General features: G+C 45.5%; 1 protein-coding gene across 2 annotated transcripts in view; it reads left to right on the forward strand.

Moving 5' to 3' along the window:
* The window catches only part of LOC138665529 (L-threonine ammonia-lyase-like), a 406,691-nt gene that overhangs the window by 256,762 nt on the left and 128,144 nt on the right, over positions 1-21,785 (forward strand). For both annotated transcript variants that reach the window (XM_069753102.1, XM_069753101.1), the window contains exon 6: positions 9,251-9,347. In XM_069753102.1, coding sequence (XP_069609203.1) covers positions 9,251-9,347 — 97 coding nt within the window. The remainder of the gene's footprint in view (positions 1-9,250; positions 9,348-21,785) is intronic.

Below are 21,785 nucleotides of genomic sequence, written 5' to 3' on the forward strand. Positions count from 1 at the left end.
CTTTTATGTGGCGAGGTTGGTGTATGTGTGGTGAAATGTGTGCTGAGAGTGATATATGTGTTGAAGCACGTGGTAGTGTGTGGCGCATTTTGTGTGTGTGTTCATATCCTCATGTGTGGTGAGTATCCCATGTCAGGGCCCCACCTTAGCAACTGTACGGTATATACTCTTTGGCGCCATCGCTCTCACTCTTTAAGTCCCCCTTGTTCATATCTGGCAGTTGTCAATTTGCCTCCAACACTTTTCCTTTCACTTTTTCCCCATTATGTAGATAGGGGCAAAATTGTTTGGTGAATTGGAATGCGCGGGGTTAAAATTTTGCCTCACAATAAAGCCTATGACGCTCTCGGGGTCGAGACGTGTGACTGTGCAAAATTTTGTGGCTGTAGCTGCGACGGTGCAGATGCCAATCCCGGACATACACACACACACACACACATACACACACACATTCAGCTTTATATATTAGATGTGTCTCACTGACTTATATATACAGTACAGACCAAAATTTTGGACACACCTTCTCATTTAAAGATTTGCCTGTATTTTCATTACTATGAAAATTGTTAATTCACACTGAAGGCATCAAAACTATGAATTAACACGTGGAATTATATACTTAACAAAAAAGTGTGAAACAACTGAAAATATGTCTAATATTCTTGGTACTTCAAAGTAGCCACCTTTTGCTTTGATGACTGTTTTGCACACTCTTGGCATTCTCTTGATGAGACTCAAGAGGCAGTCACTGGAAATGGTCTTCCAACAATCTTGAAGGAGTTCCCTGAGATGCTTAGCACTTGTTGGCCCTTTTGCCTTCACTCTGCGGTTCAGCTCACCCCAAACTATCTCGATTGGGTTCAGGTCTGGTGACTGTGGAGGCCAGGTCATCTGGCGTAGCACCACACCACTCTCCTTCTTGGTCAAATAGCCCTTTTACAGCCTGGAGATGTGTTTGGGGTCATTGTCCTGTTGAAAAATAAATGATGGTCCAACTAAACGCAAACTGGATGGAAAAGCATGCCGTTTCAAGATGCTGTGGTAGCCATGCAGGTTCAGTATGCCTTCAATTTTGATTAAATCTCCAACAGTGTCACCAGCAAACACCCCCACACCATCACACCTCCTCCTCCATGCTTCACGGTGGGGGTGGGAAACAAACATGTAGAGTCCATCCGTTCACTTTTTCTGTGTCGCACAAAGACACGGTGGTTGGAACCAAAGATCTCAAATTTGGACTTATCAGACCAAATCACAGATTTCTACTGGTCTAATGTCCATTCCTTTTGTTCTTTAGCCCAAACAAGTCTCTTCTCCTTACAAAAATACCAGTGGAGTGTAAATATCCATTAATCTGGAACCACTCATATTATAAATATATGAAAAAGGGAGGACATAGAGTATACCAAACATATAAACTTTATTATAATCAAAAACAGATTTACATGTATAAAAATGGATATCATAAGTCTTGTGGACAATACCCAGGTGTGAAAATTAGACCTATAGCCCCCACTCTAAACCGGAACACTAGGCATTTGTACTAATAGTATCACTGCATGTAGGTGTAATCAAATATTACTAGATGACATTGCTCAGAACATAGTTCCCTTAGTTTCAGCCACCCACTGCTCATATATATCCGGCGTAAAGAAACAAATATCCTAAACGTGTAACATAAATATATAAAGGTGAGTAATTACCCATGTCCAGTGAAGATGAGAGCCTCGGTCACCCCAACGCGCGTTTCGCGTGCTATTAATAGCCTCGCTTCCTCAGGGGGCGTGGCTTAATCCCGATCTTAGTGCCGTCTAAATACTATGCCGTTCCGGTCACCTGACCGTACGGCATCCAATCAGTGCTAAGTTAAAGTGCGCATGCGTTCTAGTAGCGTACCTTTGTCATGGTAACGCCACTTAAGTGTAATCATAAGATCTTCCAATGTGTGCGTGCTGGGTTGATCTACTGGCGCCGGTGAGTACCATATGCCCCACAGTGATCCCGACCGCGCCGGGAAGTCCCCGCCCACCCCGGTCACGTGAGTGGGCTGACGCCTAGCCCACACCACGCTCCCAAGGCGAGCAGGAACCGCCGCAGCCCAGAGGGAGACACCGCAAGACACACAGCGTCCATCTGCACACTCCAACTGTGCGCTATAATAATTTACAATAGTGAAAAAAGTGCCTTGTGCTTATTAATTACTGTGCTAATTAGATGGATGTACATCTCTAGTAGATATACATATTATATTTAACAATTACACTAACGTGCTCGTGAATAAATGCCTAGAACAATTGATCCATACATATTAAAATAGTACAAAATTGAAACAGATACAAATGGATATATAAGACTATAGAGGTTACTAGCTATTGAACCCATTCTACGCCCGGGTGGCGAGCATTTATATTGGTATATGGTCTCCATCCTGGTATGTGCTGCTCCATCCTGCGTCCCCATCCTGTCATGTGCTGCTCCCATCCTGCGCCCCCATCCTGTCATGTGCTGCTCCATCCTGCATCCCCATCCTGACATGTGCTGCTCCATCCTGCGTCCCCATCCTGTCATGTGCTGCTCCATCCTGCGCCCCCATTCTGTCATGTGCTGCTCCATCCTGCGCCCCCATTCTGTCATGTGCTGCTCCATCCTGCATCCCCATCCTGTCATGTGCTGCTCCCATCCTGCGCCCCCGTTCTGTCATGTGCTGCTCCCATCCTGCGCCTCCATTCTGTCATTTGCTGCTCCCATCCTGTCATGTGCTGCTCCCATCCTGCGCCCCCGTTCTGCCATGTGCTGCTACCATCCTGCGCCCCCATTCTGTCATGTGCTGCTCCCATCCTGCGCCCGTTCTGTCATGTGCTGCTCCCATCCAGCGCCCGTTCTGTCATGTGCTGCTGCCATCCTGCGCCCGTTCTGTCATGTGCTGCTGCCATCCTGCGCCCGTTCTGTCATGTGCTGCTGCCATCCTGCGCCTGTTCTGTCATGTGCTGCTGCCATCCTGCGCTCGTTCTGTCATGTGCTGCTGCCATCCTGCGCCCGTTCTGTCATGTGCTGCTCCCATCCTGCGCCCGTTCTGTCATGTGCTGCTCCCATCCAGCGCCCGTTCTGTCATGTGCTGCTGCCATCCTGCGCCCGTTCTGTCATGTGCTGCTGCCATCCTGGGCCCGTTCTGTCATGTGCTGCTGCCATCCTGCGCCCATTCTGTCATGTGCTGCTGCCATCCTGGGCCCGTTCTGTCATGTGCTGCTGCCATCCTGCGCCCGTTCTGTCATCTGCTGCTCCCATCCTGCGCCCGTTCTGTCATGTGGTGCTGCCATCCTGCGCCCGTTCTGTCATGTGCTGCTGCCATCCTGCGCCCGTTCTGTCATGTGCTGCTCCCATCCTGCGCCCGTTCTGTCATGTGCTGCTGCCATCCTGCGCCCGTTCTGTCATGTGCTGCTGCCATCCTGGGCCCGTTCTGTCATGTGCTGCTGCCATCCTGCGCCCGTTCTGTCATGTGCTGCTGCCATCCTGCGCCTGTTCTGTCATGTGCTGCTGCCATCCTGCGCTCGTTCTGTCATGTGCTGCTGCCATCCTGGGCCCGTTCTGTCATGTGCTGCTGCCATCCTGCGCCCGTTCTGTCATCTGCTGCTCCCATCCTGCGCCCGTTCTGTCATGTGGTGCTGCCATCCTGCGCCCGTTCTGTCATGTGCTGCTGCCATCCTGCGCCCGTTCTGTCATGTGCTGCTCCCATCCTGCGCCCGTTCTGTCATGTGCTGCTGCCATCCTGCGCCCGTTCTGTCATGTGCTGCTGCCATCCTGGGCCCGTTCTGTCATGTGCTGCTGCCATCCTGCGCCCGTTCTGTCATGTGCTGCTGCCATCCTGCGCCTGTTCTGTCATGTGCTGCTGCCATCCTGCGCTCGTTCTGTCATGTGCTGCTGACATCCTGCGCCGTTCTGTCATGTGCTGTTCCCATCCTGCGCCCCTGTTCTGTCATGTGCTGCTCCCATCTTGCGCCCCCGTTCTGTCATGTGCTGCTCCTATCCTGCGCCCGTTCTGTCATGTGCTGCTGCCATCCTGCGCCCGTTCTGTCATGTGCTGCTGCCATCCTGGGCCCGTTCTGTCATGTGCTGCTGCCATCCTGCGCCCGTTCTGTCATGTGCTGCTGCCATCCTGCGCCTGTTCTGTCATGTGCTGCTGCCATCCTGTGCCCGTTCTGTCATGTGCTGCTGCCATCCTGCGCCCGTTCTGTCATGTGCTGCTGCCATCCTGCCCCCGTTCTGTCATGTGCTGCTCCCATCCTGCGCCACCATTGTATTATATGCCCCCCATAAGAAGCTCCAATGTGTATGCCCCCGTATGCTGCTGCCATATAAAAAAAAAAAAAATACCATACTCACCTATCGTCCGGCTCCACTGCAGGTGTGTCTTCAAGAAAATGGCGCCGGAAAGCGCGGACTGCGCAGGCGCCGATTCCGGCAGCAGGAATCGGCGCCTGCGCAGTCCGCACTTTCCGGCGCCATTTTCTTGAAGACACACCTGCAGTGGAGCCGGAGTGTGTCTTCAAGAAAATGGCGCCGGAAAGCGCGGACTGCTCAGGCGCCGATTCCGGCAGCAGGAATCGGCGCCTGCGCAGTCCGCGCTTTCCGGCGCCATTTTCTTGAAGACACACTCCGGCTCCTCTGCCTGTGACTGGTCAGAGGGCGGTGCCGGCACGCATTAAGCGCGTCATCGCGTCCTCTGAACTGTCACAGCAGAGGAGCCAGGAGACGGAGCCGCACGCAGCGCTAGAACGGGGAAAGGTGAATATACTTACCCTCCTGGTGGTCCCTGACTCTCCTGTGGAGATCGCGGTATGCGTTCAGTGTTTACGCATACCGCGATCTCCTGGGAGCGTCACTCTGTGGGGGGCCAGACTGCGCCGGCGTTTGCGCCTGCGCAGTCTATAAAGGCTTCGGACAGAGTGACGCTCCCAGCGTTATATTATAGATGCCCATTTGGCACACGTAATCTTTCAGGAACATATTCACCATATGGTTCTTTTTATAAAACACATTGTCCAATTGGGAATCACGCATATTTTCCAATATGTCCAAATTATTTAGATCAGTCTTTCTTTAAGACGAGGTCCATCTTCCTCTTTTTTCTTTCTCAAGATGATGATGAGGAAGTTGATTCTCTTATCTTTATCACATTTGCAGTGAGTCAATCCTGAACTAATAAACACAATGGCAAAGACACAATTAAAAATCTTAAACTAAGAACAGAAATTAAAATAACTAAAATCTGGATGGAGTATCATGAAGTGGAACGAGCTTAGAAATGGTTAAAGAATTAGTAAACTGTAGATGGTGTCATAAATAGGAAGAAAAGCCATGCGATTCATTTAGCCCATTAGGTGCCAGTGTCCCCAGGATGGTAATCCACCTACATTCTCTTTGTGCCAGTAGGCGTTGAATATCACCTCCCCTAATTCCACCCTGAATGTGTTCGATTCCTCTAACTGAGAGAAAACCAGGGTTGCATTTATGGTGCTCTTTAAAATGGCGTGGGATGGTTTTTAATTTTGAGATGTCCTCCTCTCTCTCTGCCGCCATGATGTCCCTGACATGTTCTCTCATGCGGGTGCCCAATCTTCTTGACGTTAGGCCAATGTAAATTTTGGGGCAACTGCATACTGCATAGTACAGTGGGGCAAAAAAGTATTTAGTCAGTCAGCAATAGTGCAAGTTCCACCACTTAAAAAGATGAGAGGCGTCTGTAATTTACATCATAGGTAGACCTCAACTATGGGAGACAAACTGAGAAAAAAAAAATCCAGAAAATCACATTGTCTGTTTTTTTATCATTTTATTTGCATATTATGGTGGGAAATAAGTATTTGGTCAGAAACAAACAATCAAGATTTTTGGCTCTCACAGACCTGTAACTTCTTCTTTAAGAGTCTCCTCTTTCCTCCACTCATTACCTGTAGTAATGGCACCTGTTTAAACTTGTTATCAGTATAAAAAGACACCTGTGCACACCCTCAAACAGTCTGACTCCAAACTCCACTATGGTGAAGACCAAAGAGCTGTCAAAGGACACCACATGTACTTATGCTGGCTAACAGATGTAAATCATTCAGCTGTGGCAAGAAAAACTAAATCTCCGAGCACTAAAAAATACTCAGAGGACCCCCGAACATGCTCGAGAAATCTCGAGTAACGAGTATATTCGCTCATCACTAGTGTGGACCAGAGATCATCCCGCCAAATGCCCGCTCTCCATTTAACGTAGGCATAACACTACACAGACAACACAGGGTAAGGGTAAAACAGTGTGGCAATAGTTAATTGAACCGCAAAACAGACAAATAACACATAGAACAGTCCCGACACAGAACCCAAAGATGGTGCACATCACAGAGTCTCACCCTTCGCTGACATGCCGGGATAATGGCAGCTGTCACGTAAGAGCTCCCAGGGTCATATTAATGGTTCAGTGATGGTCAATGGAACAGATCTGTATTCTACCAAACGGGACCGAGGGACCCTAGGTAGTTTCCTGTAGAATGATAGATCCATGTCCCTCGTGATGGGGCCATGATATATTGGCAGCAGTCCTGTAGGGTCACCTGAATGTTTTGATATCTTGGCAGCATTCCTGGCTATCTCTCAGTCTCTCTCTCTGTCTTTGCCAATCTATACCAAGGCATGTAACCTATTTTTATACTTAATAAGTGTCCTTCATTCAGTATTTACATAAAGGGTAAGAATGGAGATGAGATTAAGTATCATTACTTGATTATTTAATCTATTTGCATAGTTTTTTCTCCTCTGTTTTAAAAATCAACAAACTACCTGGCCTAGAGAATGATTAATTAGCATATCAGTAAACATCATTAGTCACATGTACATTTTCTATCTCCATGTTAGTTGAGTGGCTTCTTGCACTTGTGATTTAAGGGTTCTAAATTTTGTTTTCCCTCCTCCAGATGCCCACATAGACTGAGGAAGAGATATTGCAGCTGTTTCCCACTTTCACTAGACAGTTTTATTTTAATGAGATTGTGCTGAGTAACCTACAGACAGTGTCAGGTTGCCACCATTATACTGATTAAAATGATACTTGGGTTGATGAAATACATCTTCTTGTTGTTGTTTAATCTTTATGAGTTTTCTTGTTTATCTTTTTGAGTTAATGATATGCTTGTACTCCAGGGCGGCTTGTGTGGGGGGGGGGGGTCTTCATGTGGTGCTCTGCTTAGCTATTCATCTGTATGGTTTATGACACACTGATCCTCAGTGATCTTCCCCCTATTTTACATAATGAATATTATATATATTGAAAGAAAAAAAAATGATCGGCAGCAGGCTGGCGGCGGCGCCTGCTCTACAGCAAGATCGCAAGTGTAATGTGCATTTAATTCTTTTATTTGATGCTATAAATAAATTCATACAAACAAATTTGTCTCAAAATGGCACTGGCCGTGCCTGCGCAGTAGTAGTTATGGGCAATCTGATAGCTGTTACTGCGCAAGTGTAAGAAGAGAAACCGGCCTGGGGGTGCCTTTCTTGTGCCGGGTCCGGAACTGTCGGGGCTCTCTACTCTGCTGTCTATGGGAAAGTTTAGGGAACCGGATTGATCTTTTTATGGGCTGACAGGGGGTATGGCTAAGCATTACCAGGGAAAGCGCAGAGCGTGGGAACAGGGAGATTTGGCTGGAAGGCGGAGCGCGCGACTGAGGAAAGGGAGTACTCTGACTTCAAGGACCATTAGGAGTGGAGATGCACACCCGGCCATGAGAGAAACCTACCGCAGAGACTCCAATGAGAAACCCACAGTGTGCAGGTTGGCTCCCTGACATCAAGGTGCCAATCGTTCGATAACGGTCAGTGCTGCACGTCTGCCGCCTGACAGAGACTGAGATGTAGACAGGGTACCGCTCCCTGAATCCCCGGTGCATATTCATCAAGCTTAGCTTAATTTTGGCAGGACTGTGGCCTATACATTGCCAGTCACCGGAGTCTCCTTACTGTGGACTCCACGGGACATTTCAAAGACTCAACGTTGCTAGCCGGGAATGTATCATCGCCTTCTTCAGGACCACACATTGTGCCGACAGCTGTTGGCGCCATTATCTACTCCGGTACCATTTCTGTCAGGAAGACGCCCAATGGATAAGTGACTTCTTTGAGAACAACTTTCTTTGTTTTTCCTGCATTGATTTTCCCCCAACCAAACCTCTGTATTCCCTATTCTGCCTGCATTTTACCTCAAGTTTTCCCTATCTCCTTGCGTGGAGTTAGTCCTAGTTTTATTAAAACCTGTTAACTCTTGATCTGCCTCCTGTCTGTCACTGCATCTGCCAGCTTGCTCACACAGGCGTCGGCGGTGCAATCTTGCTAGAGAAAAAACATTTGCTTCCTCCAAGATGGTGCCGCCGACGCTTGCACAGTAGCAGCTATCTGCAATCACCGATAGATGCTACTGCGCAGGTGCCATCTTGCTAGAAAAGAAAAAAAATTGTCTCCCTCCATTAAGATGGCACTGGCTGCACCTGCACAGTAGCATCTATCGTCGATCCGGCGGCGCCATCTTGGAGGTGGCAATTTTTTTGTAAGAAGATGGCGCCACTGGCGCATGCCTGCTACAGGTGATATTTTTTTCAATATATGTAATATTCATTAGGTAAACTAGGGGGCAGGTCACTGAGGGATCAGTGATCTATCAGAAGCCATGCTGATGAATAGCTATTCAGAGCACCACATGAAACCCGCCCCCCCCCCCCCACAGGCCGCCCCAGAGTACGGGCATATCATTAACTCACAACTGAAGATAAAGATTAAACAACAACCACAAGACTGATTTCATCAACCAAGGTATCATATTAATCAGTATCACAGCGCCAATCTGACAGTGTCCGTAGGTTACTGTGCACAATCCTGCTGACAGGTTGCCTTTAATGACCGTGGGGTTTCTGAACTTTCCTTTAGGAAAAGGAAGACTCTGACGCTAATGCTACTTTCCCACAACAATATATACAGTTTCATGTGTTCTCACACATTTTGATTTGTGCAGTTTAAATTTACAACAATTTATATGTTTATAATAGGTATTGTCATATTATACAGCACTTGCTTAGCAAAAATTGACAGTAAAGTGATGCACCTGCTGATGTTACTATCTGCAATTTGCATCAAATAATTCTGATTCAAGCATGAATATTGTAAACCTATTAAACCTATTTTGATATCTTTTTTCTTAATGGCTTGTTCTATTGTTTAGGGTGTGGAGAGTGAAAAGTTCCCCATTGTACAACAAGCACTGAAAACAGGACACTGCTTGACAGAACACGATTATCTCACTCACCCCTTGTATGGAGGTAAGAGTAAGATTCTTTACAATTTAACACAATGATTTAGTCATTCTTATTCATAATATTAACTTTTGTATTAACTTCAGTTTCATGTATACATGAGCACATATTATCATGTTTTTAATCATGTGTTTTTAGGTTAAAGGGAACCTGTCAGCTGATAGATGCTACGGGCGTCATGTATCAGGCACTGGCTGTATGAATACAGCCATGTATGTTTGTCTCTGAAAGCCAAAGCCACATGACCGCCATGGTCGCCACGGACCAAAACGTTTTTCTGCTCATGCTACAATAAACTTAGCTGCAACATACACTAAAGGCTACGTTCACATTTGCATTGTTGGGTGCAGCGTCGGTGACGCGACGCAACCAACAACGCATGTCCCCCACGCCGCGTTTTGCGACGCATTGTCATAAGATCCTACAGATCAGGAATTTTGGCGCAGGGAAAACGCTACAAGTAGCGTCCTCTGCGCCCTGTCTTGTGCGTCTATATGACGCATGCGTCGTAAAACGCAGTACAACGCATACTGGCGCATGTCCATGCACCCCCCATGTTAAAGATAGGGGCGCATGACGCATGCGTCGGTATGCATCGACGACGCTGCGCCCAACAACGCAAATGTGAACGTAGCCAAAGTTGAGTGCTGGGTTTACTATTTTGTATCTCACATTTAAAGTTACATTAAAGTGACACCATTGTAAAAACTACTCCCCTCAAGGAGCTCAAAACCACATTCAAGAAGTTTATTAACCCTTTACATGCTTCACTGAAGTAATGTGGAAGCAAAAAATTAACATTTAACTTTTTTTACAAACATTTTAGTTCAGAACCAATTTTTTTTATTTTCACAAGTGTAGAAAGAGAAAATAAACCACAAAAATTCCTGTGCAATTTGTCCTGAATACGCCGATACCCCATATGTGGGGGTAAACCACTGTTTGGGCGCACCGCAGAGCTTGGAAGAGATGGAGCGCCATTTGACTTTTTCAATGCAGAATTGGCTGGAATTGAGATTGGATGTCATGTCGCGTTTAGAGAGCCCCTGATGTGCCTAAGCAGTGGAAACGCTCCACAAGTGACACCATTTTGGAAACTAGACCCCTTAAGGAACTTTTCTAGATGTGTGGTGAGCACTTTGAACCTCCAAGTGCTTTACAGAATTTTATAATGCAGAGCTGTGAAAATAAAAAATAAAAAAATTTCCACAAAAATGATTTTTTAGCCTGCAATTTTTTATTTTCTCAAGGGAAACAGGAGAAATTGGATCAAAAAAGTTGTTGTCCAGTTTGTCCTGAGTATGCCAATACCCCATATGTGGGAGGGGGACCACTATTTGGGCACACATCGGGGCTTCGAAGGGAAGTAGTGATGTTTTAAAATGCAAACTTTTATGGAAAGGTCTGTGGACGTCAAGTTGCATTTGCAGAGCCCCTGATGTACCTAAACAGTAGAAAACCCCCACAAGTGACCCCATTTTGGAAAATAGACCCCCAAAGGAGCTTATCTAGATGTGTGTTGAGCACTATGAACCCCCAAGTGCTTCACAGAAGTTTATAATGTAGAGCGGTGAAAATAAAAAAAATCATATTTTTTCTACAAAAATGATCTTTTCACCCCCAAATTTTTATTTTCCCAAGGGTAACAAGAGAAATTGGACCCCAAAATTTGCAGTCGAATTTGTTGTGAGTACAATGACAATGATGCCCCATATATGGAAGAAAACTACTATTTGGGTACACGTCGGAGCTCGGAAGGGAAGTAGTGATGTTTTGGAATGCAGACTTTGATGGAATGGTCTGCGGACGTCATGTTGCGTTTGCAGAGCCCCTGATGTGCCCAAACAGTAGAAACACCCCAGAAGTAACCCTATTTTGGAAACTAGATCCCCCCAAGAAGCTTATCTAGATATGTGGTGAGCACTTTGAAAGCCCAAGTGCTTCACAGAAGTTTATGACGTAAAGCCGTGAAAATTAAACAATTTTTTTTCCACAAAAATGATTTTTTGCCCCAATTTTTTATTTTCCCAGGGGTAACAGGAGAAACTGGACCCCAAAAGTTGTTGTCCAATTTGTCCTTAGTATGCTGATGCCCCATATGTGGGGGTAAATCACTGTTTGGGCGCACGGCAGAGCTCAGAATGGAAGGAGCACCATTTGACTTTTTGAACGCAAAATTGGCTGGAATCAATGGTGGAGCCATGTCGCGTTTGGAGACCCCTGATGTACCTGAACAGTGGAAACCCCCAATTCTATCTCCAACCCTAACCCCAATACAACCCTAACCCCAATCCCAACCCTATCCATAATCCTAATCACAACCCTAACCCCAACACACCCCTAATCCCAACCCTAACCATAACTCTAATTCCAACCCTAAGCCCAACCCACCCCTAACCCTAAGCCCAACCCTAACCATAACCCTAATCAAAACCCTAACCTTAACTCACCCCTAACCCTAATCCCAACGCTAACTATAACCCTAATCAAAACCCTATCCCCAACACACCCCTAACCCTAATCCCAACCCTAACCGCAAACCTAACCCTAATCTCAGCCCTAATCCCAATACACACCTAACCCTAACTCCAACCCTAAAAAATAACCCAAATCCCAAGCCTAACCCTAATCCCAACCCTAACCCTAATCCCAACCCAAACCCCAACTTTAGCCCCAACCCTAACCCTATCTTTAGACCCAACCCTAACCCTAACTTTAGCCCAACTCACTTGACCCCAACTGTAACCCTAAATGGAAAATGGAAATAAATACATTTTCTTTATTTTATTATTTTTTCCTAACTAAGGGGGTGATAAAGGGGGGGTTTATTTACAATTTTTTTTATTTTGATCACTGTGGTAGAGTCTATCACGGTGACCAAAATGAACCAATAGAAAAATCTTCCTACTGTTGCTGGGTGCCGGCCGACAGATCTCAGCGGGCGCACTGCACATGCGCCCGCCATTTTCTCCCAGAAGAACGGGGACTTCAGGGGGCCATGGAGGGACAAGGCAGGTACCGGGGGGGGGGGGGGGGGGCGGGGAGATCGGGGACTCTATTTCTCCCTCCTGTGATAGTGGACATATCGGAACATTCACGCATTTGTTATGGACCTGGTGGTTAGGAGCACCCGGCACGACCTGATAGTTAAACTCACACAGGACAAGCTCTGGGATGTGGGAGCTCTGCTGACCGCAACCCCTAATCCTATCACAACAACTAGAAATAGCCGTGGAGCGTTCCTGACACTCCCTAGACGCCTCTTCACAGCCTAAGAGCTAGCTAGCCCTAGAGATAGAAAATAAAGCCTACCTTGCCTCAGAGAAATTCCCCAAAGGAAAAGGCAGCCCCCCACATATATTGACTGTGAGCAAAGATGAAAGTCACAAACGCAGAAATGAAACAGGTTTCAGCAAAGGGAGGCCAGACTTACTAAACAGACAGAGGATAGGAAAGGTATCTTTGCGGTCAGCACAAAAAACTACAAAAGACCACGCAGAGTGTGCAAAAAGACCTCCGCACCGACTAACGGTGCGGAGATGCCACTCTGCATCCCAGAGCTTCCAGCTAGCAAGGCAAAATCATGATATCCAGCTGGACAAGGAAACAATGAACAAATAATAACTAGCAGGAACTTAGCTTCTGCTGGAGTAGACAGGTAACCAGAAAGATCCAAGAGCGAACTGAACTAATGCAGGAACATTGACAGCTGGCAAGGAGTAACGATCTGAGTGGAGTTAAAAAGAGCAGCCAACCAAAGGATAAACCACGTCACCTGTGTAAGGAACCTCAGAAGCAGCAGCTCCACTCACAGCCACCAGAGGGAGTCCATGGACAGAACTCGCCGAAGTACCATTCACGACCACAGGAGGGAGTTCGACAACAGAATTCACAACACGCATTACTTTTTCATGTATCTCTACTATACTTTACTATAATACTATTTATACTATACTTTACTATAATGACTTGTCCCATTGGTTAAAGTGATTGGTCCGAAACTAAAACGGATTTAATTGTAATATTTTCATGTCTCTCTACGTTTGTATGATAGTTACTATAAACGTCTATTTATTAATATTCTTATTTAATTATTTTTAGAGCACCATGGAATTCCATGGTGCTGTACATGAAAAGAAGTTAGATACAAAATACAAATATAAATTACAGTGGACAAACTAACAATGACAGACTGGTCCAGAGGGGAGAGGACCCTGTCCTTGTGGGCTTACAGCCTACAGGTTAATGCCGAAATATATAGTACGTTGGGGGATTTCAGCAGCTCCGATGATGGTGAGGTGGCAGCAGGATCATTGCAGGCTGTGAGTCTTCTTGAAGAGATGGATTTTGAAGTTTCATCTGACAGTTGCGAATGTGGGGGATAATTGGACGTGTAGGGGCAAATATTTCCAGAGGATGGGGGATATTTGGGAGAAGTTTTGGACATAATTGGGTGAGGAACATATACAGTGACATGTAAAAGTTTGGGCACCCCTGGACAAAATTACTGTTATTGTGAACAACTAAGCAAGATAAAGATGAAATCATCTCTAGAAGGTCTAAAGTTAAATATGACACATTTCCTTTGTATTTAGAGAAAAGATATACAGTACAGAGCAAAAGCTTGGACACACCTTCTCATTTAAAGATTTTTCTGCATTTTCATGACTATGAAAATTGTAAATTCAAACTGAAGGCATCAAAACTATGAATTAACACATGTGGAATTATATACTTAACAAAAAGTGTGAAACAACTGAAAATATGTCTTATATTCTAGGTTTTTCAAAGTAGCCACCTTTTGCTTTGATGACTGCTTTGCACACTCCTGGCATTCTCTTGATGAGCTTCAAGAGGTAGTCACCGGAAATGGTTTTCATTTCACAGGTTTGCCCTGTCAGGTTTAATAAGTGGGATTTCTTACCTTATAACTGGTGTTGGGACCATCAGTTGTGTTGTGCAGAACTCTGGTGGATACACAGCTGATAGTCCTACTGGATAGACTGTTAGAATTTGTATTCTGGCAAGAAAAAAGCAGCTAAGTAAAGAAAAACAGCCGCCATCATTATTTTAAGAAATGAAGGTCAGTCAGTCCGAAAAATTGGGAAAACTTTGAAAGTGTCCCCAAGTGCAGTTGCAAAAACCATCAAGCGCTACAAAGAAACTGGCTCACATGAGGACCGCCCCAGGAAAGGAAGACCAAGAGTCACCTCTGCTTCTGAGGATAAGTTTATCCGAGTCACCAGCCTCAGAAACAGCAGCTCAGATTAGAAACCAGGTCAATGCCACACAGAGTTCTAGCAGCAAACACATCTCTACAGCAACTGTTAAGAGGAGACTTTGTGCAGCAGGCCTTCATGGTAAAAACTAGGAAACCACTGCTAAGGACAGGCAACAAGCAGAAGAGACTTGTTTGGGCTAAAGAACACAAGGAATGGACATTAGACCAGTGGAAATCTGTGCTTTGGTCTGATGAGTCCAAATTTGAGATTTTTGGTTCCAACCACCGTGTCTTTGTGCAACGCAGAAAAGGTGAACGGATGGGCGCTACATGCCTGGTTCCCACCGTGAAGCAGGGAGGAGGAGGTGTGATGGTGTGGGGGTGCTTTGCTGGTGACACTGTTGGGGATTTATTCAAAATTGAAGGCATACTGAACCAGCATGGCTATGACAGCATCTTGCAGCGATTTGAGTTTAGTTGGACTATCATTTATTTTTCAACAGGACAATGACCCCAAACACACCTCCAGGCTGTTTAAGGGCTATTTGACCAAGAAGGAGAGTGATGGGGTGCTACGCCAGATGACCTGGCCTCCACAGTCACCAGACCTGAACCCAATTGAGATGGTTTGGGGTGAGCTGGACCGCAGAGTGAAGGCAAAAGGGCCAACAAGTGCTAAGCATCTCAGGGAACTCCTTCAAGATTGTTGGAAGACCATTTCCGGTGACTACCTCTTGAGTCTCATCAAGAGAATGCCAAGAGTGTGCAAAACAGTCATCAAAGCAAAAGGTGGCTACTTTGAAGAACCTAGAATATAAGACATATTTTCAGTTGTTTCACACTTTTTTGTTAAGTATATAATTCCACATGTGTTAATTCATAGTTTTGATGCCTTCAGTGTGAATTTACAATTTTCATAGTCATGAAAATACAGAAAAATCTTTAAATGAGAAGGTGTGTCCCAACTTTTGGTCTGTTCTGTATATATATTTAATCTTTTACATTTTACAAATTAGAAAAAGGAAAAAGAAAAGTTTTGGCACTCTGAATGGTTTGTACCTAGTAGCACCCATTTTGAAAGTATCACAGACTGTAAACATTTATTGTAGCCTGCCAACAGTCATCCAATTCTTGACGTCGGGGTCAGGTGACCGGTCACCTGACCGCTCACGTGACCGCGACGTCATCGAAGGTCCTTCACTCTCTGCATTCTCAGGAATGGAGGCAGACACTTGCTGCGGTGACAGCCAGGGTTCGTCAGAGGGGTGAGTAGAGCCATATTTTTTATTTTTATTCTTTATTTTTTACATGAATATGGATCCCAGGGCCTGAAGGAGAGTTTCCTTTCCTCCAGACCCTGGGAACCACACGCACCGCACACGCCGAAGATGACTAGGAACTTCCGATTCCGATTTCCGATATCACAAAAATATCGGAACTCGGTATCGGAATTCCGATACAGCAAATATCGGCCGATACCCGATACTTGCAGTATCGGAATACTCAACACTAGCCATAAACCAAAGAGGCTAATTAAGGTCTGAAAGTGTGGTCAAAGTTATCTGAGCACACAAATCTCTAAGGATGACCATACTTTTGCATTGACCCATTTTCCCTAATTTCCTATTCTTTTGCATGTTTGTCAGACTTAAATGTCTAAAATCTGCAAACAAATGTAACCATTTGACAAAGATAACACAAGTAAACACAAAATGCAGTTTTTAAATGAAGGTCTTTACTATTGTCATGCTGCTGCAATGCAGGTAGGTGCAGGCTTGATTAGATGGCAGTAGAGAGGAAGCAGGTCTGCACCTAAATAGAGCTGCCTGGAGTGCAGCAGTGAGGCTACAATATGTGGCAGCACAATAGTCAAACAAGCTGGGTCAAATCCTAGACTGTAGTGTAGTACCAAAGGAATAAGCAAACTTGCGGTCAAGGACAAGCCAGGGGGTCTGTAATGGTCAGGAGCTGATAAGCCAAAAGACAAAGGACAGAAACAGGTCAGGATACAAGCCAAGTCAAAACTAGAGGGGTCTGCACACTAAGGGGAAACACTGAGTCAAGACGGGAACAGGGGAAAACAGAAACAGCAAACACAGCAGGATGAATCAGAGCAATCAGAGTCAGCTACAGCAGTACTAGGCAAAAACTATAGCTGACATGATCTGCAGGTCTCAGCAGGGATAAATAGCAAACCTGAGACCAGACTGAGGCTGAGAAAAGTTAACCCCTGACATGATCAGACCAGGAAAAGGGAAGACAGGACTCAAAACCTGAAAAAGAAATCCAAACCTACAGAGCCCTGTGTGAAAAAGTGATTGCCCCCTAAACCTAATAACTGGTTGGGCCACCCTTAGCAGCAACAACTGCAATCAAGCATTTGCAATAACTGATAATGAGTCCTGGAGAAGCCCGTGCACAGACACTATGTGTTCGGTACGGATTCCGATCTTTACAGTTTGGGTTTGCGCATCACTAATCATAATATTTCAAGTAATAAAATTAGAAAGATGTCAACTGGATGCAATACTGAACAAGAAATTATAAATTCTTAGATGTCTTCCATATTTATTGCTCTAGGCAACATCCTTGAAAGTGGCACATTATTTCAAGATTACACTATATTTTCCTGATGGAATAAAAGCTATTTATTTTATGCAGAACAGACCCTCACATGGATGTACATTATATCTTAGATCAGCTACATATGTTTGGTTTTTATCTGCACTTTTGCTTAGATATAGTAGTATTCACACAGAAAATGAAAATGTTTGGAAATTATTAGTGCAGAATTGTTTATGCTTCTTTATTGTGAGGGAAAACCTTGTAATTACACCGTAGAGGATGTTCTCAGCTTACACTTCTTTATAAATGTTATATCATAAAAGGAAAAAATATCATCATACTCTTAAGTCTAGCTAAACTAGTGGATTATACCAGGTGATGTCAGTGTTACTTATTAAAGGGAACCTGTCACCCCGTTTTTTGAGATTGAGATATAAATACTGTTAAATAGGGCCTGTGCTGTGCGTTACTATGGTGTATGTAGTGTACCCTGATTCCCCATGTATGCCGAGAAATACATTACCAAAGTCGGCGTTTTCGCCTGTCAATCAGGCTGGTCTGGTCAGGTGGGCGTGTTCACAGCGTTCTTTTCTTCCCCAGGTTTCCGTTGGTGGCGTAGTGGTGTGCGCATGTCCAAGGTCCGGATTCCCTGTGCCCACGTGAAGACACAGCGCGCGATCTGCGCTGTCATTCCTTTCATCGGTGCGGACGGCCATCTTCCTGGGGCCGCGCGTGCGCAGATGTAGTGCTCTGCTGCACGGGGCTTCAGGAAAATGGCCGCGGGATGCCGCGCGTGCGCAGAAGAGATCGCGGCGGCCATTTTCCCAAAGCCGAGTTTGCATCTCGGCTTTGGGAAAATGGCCGCCGCGATCTCTTCTGCGCACGCGCGGCATCCCGCGGCCATTTTCCTGAAGCCCCGTGCAGCAGAGCACTACATCTGCGCACGCGCGGCCCCAGGAAGATGGCCGCCCGCACCGATGAAAGGAATGACAGCGCAGATCGCGCGCTGTGTCTTCACGTGGGCACAGGGAATCCAGACCTTGGACATGCGCACACCACTACGCCACCAACGGAAACCTGGGGAAGAAAAGAACGCTGTGAACACGCCCACCTGACCAGACCAGCCTGATTGACAGGCGAAAACGCCGACTTTGGTAATGTATTTCTCGGCATACATGGGGAATCAGGGTACACTACATACACTATAGTAACGCACAGCGCAGGCCCTATTTAACAGTATTTATATCTCAATCTCAAAAAACGGGGTGACAGGTTCCCTTTAATGATCAGCGAACGTGCTTGGATAAGGTGTTGCCTAATAAAAGGCAATTCCTGCATGTGTTGCAGCAGTCTATGGCTACGTTCACATTAGCGTTGCGCGCCGGTGTGTCGGCGACGCAACGGCGACGCAACGCGCGACGCACCAAAAACGCGCGCAAAAACACTGCGTTTTGCGACGCGTGCGTCATTTTTTGATGAAAATCGGACGCACGAAAAATGCAACTTGTTGCATTTTCGTGCGTCCGACGCTAGCGTCGAAAACGACGCACATGTCGAAAAACGCTAACAAAAAAACGCACGCGTCCCCTATGTTAAACATAGGGGCGCGTCGCCGCTGCGTCGCCGCTGCGTCGCCGACGCAACAGCGACGCACATTAGCGTAACGCTAATGTGAACGTAGCCTATCAGACATGCAGTCGTGGGGACTCGAACATATTTTTAAAGCATGCTGAATACTATTACTTATGAGAAATACAACAATTCATGCTGCCAACGAAAATTTTACCTGTACTAAGAAAAACAGCAATTACAAAACAATTCTGTCTATAGATTGCTGTCATTGTTTGGCTGATAGTCAACAGTCATAATATTTGGCTAGTGACCATTATATGGCACTAGACAGAGTTGTTTTCCTTTTGGAGGAGAGCTATTTTGATATTTTTCGGCAAATCTTCTGTGTCCCTTCAACAATGGACAAGAATGAGTTCTTACTAGTGACTGATTTGTAAAGCTGCATCTGCAGCTGTTCTTTTGATTAGCTGGACACGCAATGTGATCATGATTGTGGCCACAGATATGGCCGATCTACAGAACCCTTTTAATCATTTGTTTCGTTAAGGTTCAAGAATTTGTGATGAATAATTACCGTATATACTCGATTATAAGCTGACCCGAGTATAAGCCGACCCCTCTAATTTTGCAACAAAAAAACTGGGAAAACTTATTGACTCGAGTATAAGCCTAGGGTGGAAAATGCAGCAGCTACCGGTAAATGTCAAAAATAAAAATAGATACCAACAAAAGTAAAATTAATTGAGACATCAGTAGGTTAAGTGTTATGATCTGGTGGCTTTGGAGCAGCATGTGACGTACTCTGGAGAAGGTGGTACCTGTACTGACCGCAAACCCTGAACTTAGCAGCGCAACTAGAAATAGCCGTGGGATGTACCTAACACTCCCTAGACACCTCGACACAGCCTAAGGACTAACTTCCCCTAAAGATAGAAATGGGAAAACTATATTGCCTCAGAGAAAATCCCCAAAGGATAGACAGCCCCCCACAAATATTGGCTGTGAGAGGAGAGGGAAATGACAAACGCAGACTGAAAACAGGATTAGCAAAGGAGGCCTTACTAGCTAAAAAGAAAGAATAGGACAGAGAACTATGCGGTTAGTATTAAAACACTAGAAAATATCCACCACAGAAAATACAAAACTCCACATCTGACTAAAGACATGGAGGGTATATCTGCATCTCCAGAGATACCGCTTGGCTGCAAAAAAATCCTTACCCAGACAAGCTGGACAAGACAAAACATGAAAATGCACTGAACTATAAGGCCCACAGCATGTGGACAGCAAAAACAAAGCCAGGACTTATCTTTGTTGAAAAGCACAGCAAACCGGAGAGACCAGAAAGGCATGTGAATCCTCCAAAACAATGGACAACTGGCACTGACTAAAGGATCAAGCAGGACTAAATAGCTGAGTCCAAATTGCAAAAAGTGAACACACCTGATAAATGCTGTGATCCAAAAACAGCAGCACTACCACTCATAACCACCAGAGGGAGCCTAAGAGCAGAATTCACAACAGTTAAGTGTTTTTGAATATCCATATTGAATCAGGAGCCCTATATAATGCTCCATACTGTTCATTATGGCCCCATAAGATGCTCCATAGAAAATAGGCCCCATGTAATGCTCCATACAGTTCATTATGGCCCCATAAGATGCTCCATACAAAATAGGCCCCATATAATGCTCCATACAGTTCATTATGGCCCCATAAGATGCTCCATATACAAATATGCCCCATATAATGCTCCATGCAGTTCTTTATGGCCCCATAGATGCTCCATATAATGCTCCATGCAGTTCTTTATGGCCCCATAGATGCTCCATATAATGCTCCATGCAGTTCTTTATGGCCCCGTGTAATGCCCCATATAATGCTCCATGCAGTTCATTATGGCCCCATAGATGCCCCATATAATGCTCCATGCAGTTCTTTTTGGCCCCATAGATACCCCATATAATGCTCCATGCAGTTATGGTCCCATAGATGCCCCATATAATGCTCCATGCAGTTCATTATGGCCCCATAGATGCCCCATATAATGTTCCATGCAGTTCTTTATGGCCCCATAGACGCTCCATATAACATTGTGCCACATGTAATGCTGCTGCTGCACTAAAAAAAATGACATACTCACCTCTCGTTGCTGCTCCTTAGCATCCCATCTCTCCGCACTGACTGTTCAGGCAGAGGGCGGTGCGCATACTAATATGTCATCGCGCCCTCTGACCTGAACAGTCTCTGCAGAGGATGCGGAAGACAAGGCGTGTTATGATAAGGTAATTCAGTACCACAGTGAACATAGAGGTCAGAGCACATACATTGATCTGACAATAATCCAAAAACATAGAACGAGCTCTGAGACGTGGGAACTCTGTTGACCGCAATCCCTAATCCTATACAACAACACTAGAGGCAGCCGTGGATTGCGCCTAACGCTACCTATGCAACTCGGCACAGCCTGAGAAACTGGCTAGCCTGAAGATAGAAAATAAGCCTACCTTGCCTCAGAGAAATACCCCAAAGGAAAAGGCAGCCCCCCACATATAATGACTGTGAGTAAGATGAAAAGACAAACGTAGAGATGAAATAGATTTAGCAAAGTGAGGCCCGACTTTCTGAACAGAGCGAGGATAGGAAAGGTAACTTTGCGGTCAACACAAAACCCTAAAAACCACGCAAAGGGGGCAAAAAGACCCTCCATACCGAACTAACGGCACGGAGGTACACCCTCTGCGTCCCAGAGCTTCCAGCAAACAAATAGATAAGCTGGACAGAAGAAAAGCAAACAAAATAGCAAAGGAAAACTTAGCTATGCAGAGCAGCAGGCCACAGGAACGATCCAGGAGGAAAACAAGTCCAATACTGGAACATTGACAGGAAGCCAGGATCAAAGCACTAGGTGGAGTTAAGTAGAGCAGCACCTAACGACCTCACCACATCACCTGAGGGAGGAAACTCAGAAGCCGCAGTACCACTTCCCTCCACCAACGGAAGCTTACAGAGAGAATCAGCCGAAGTACCACTTGTGACCACAGGAGGGAGCTCTGCCACAGAATTCACAACAGTACCCCCCCCTT

Source organism: Ranitomeya imitator, chromosome 2 (genome assembly GCF_032444005.1).
Source record: "Ranitomeya imitator isolate aRanImi1 chromosome 2, aRanImi1.pri, whole genome shotgun sequence".
In the NCBI taxonomy this organism is placed as follows: Eukaryota; Metazoa; Chordata; class Amphibia; order Anura; family Dendrobatidae; genus Ranitomeya; species Ranitomeya imitator.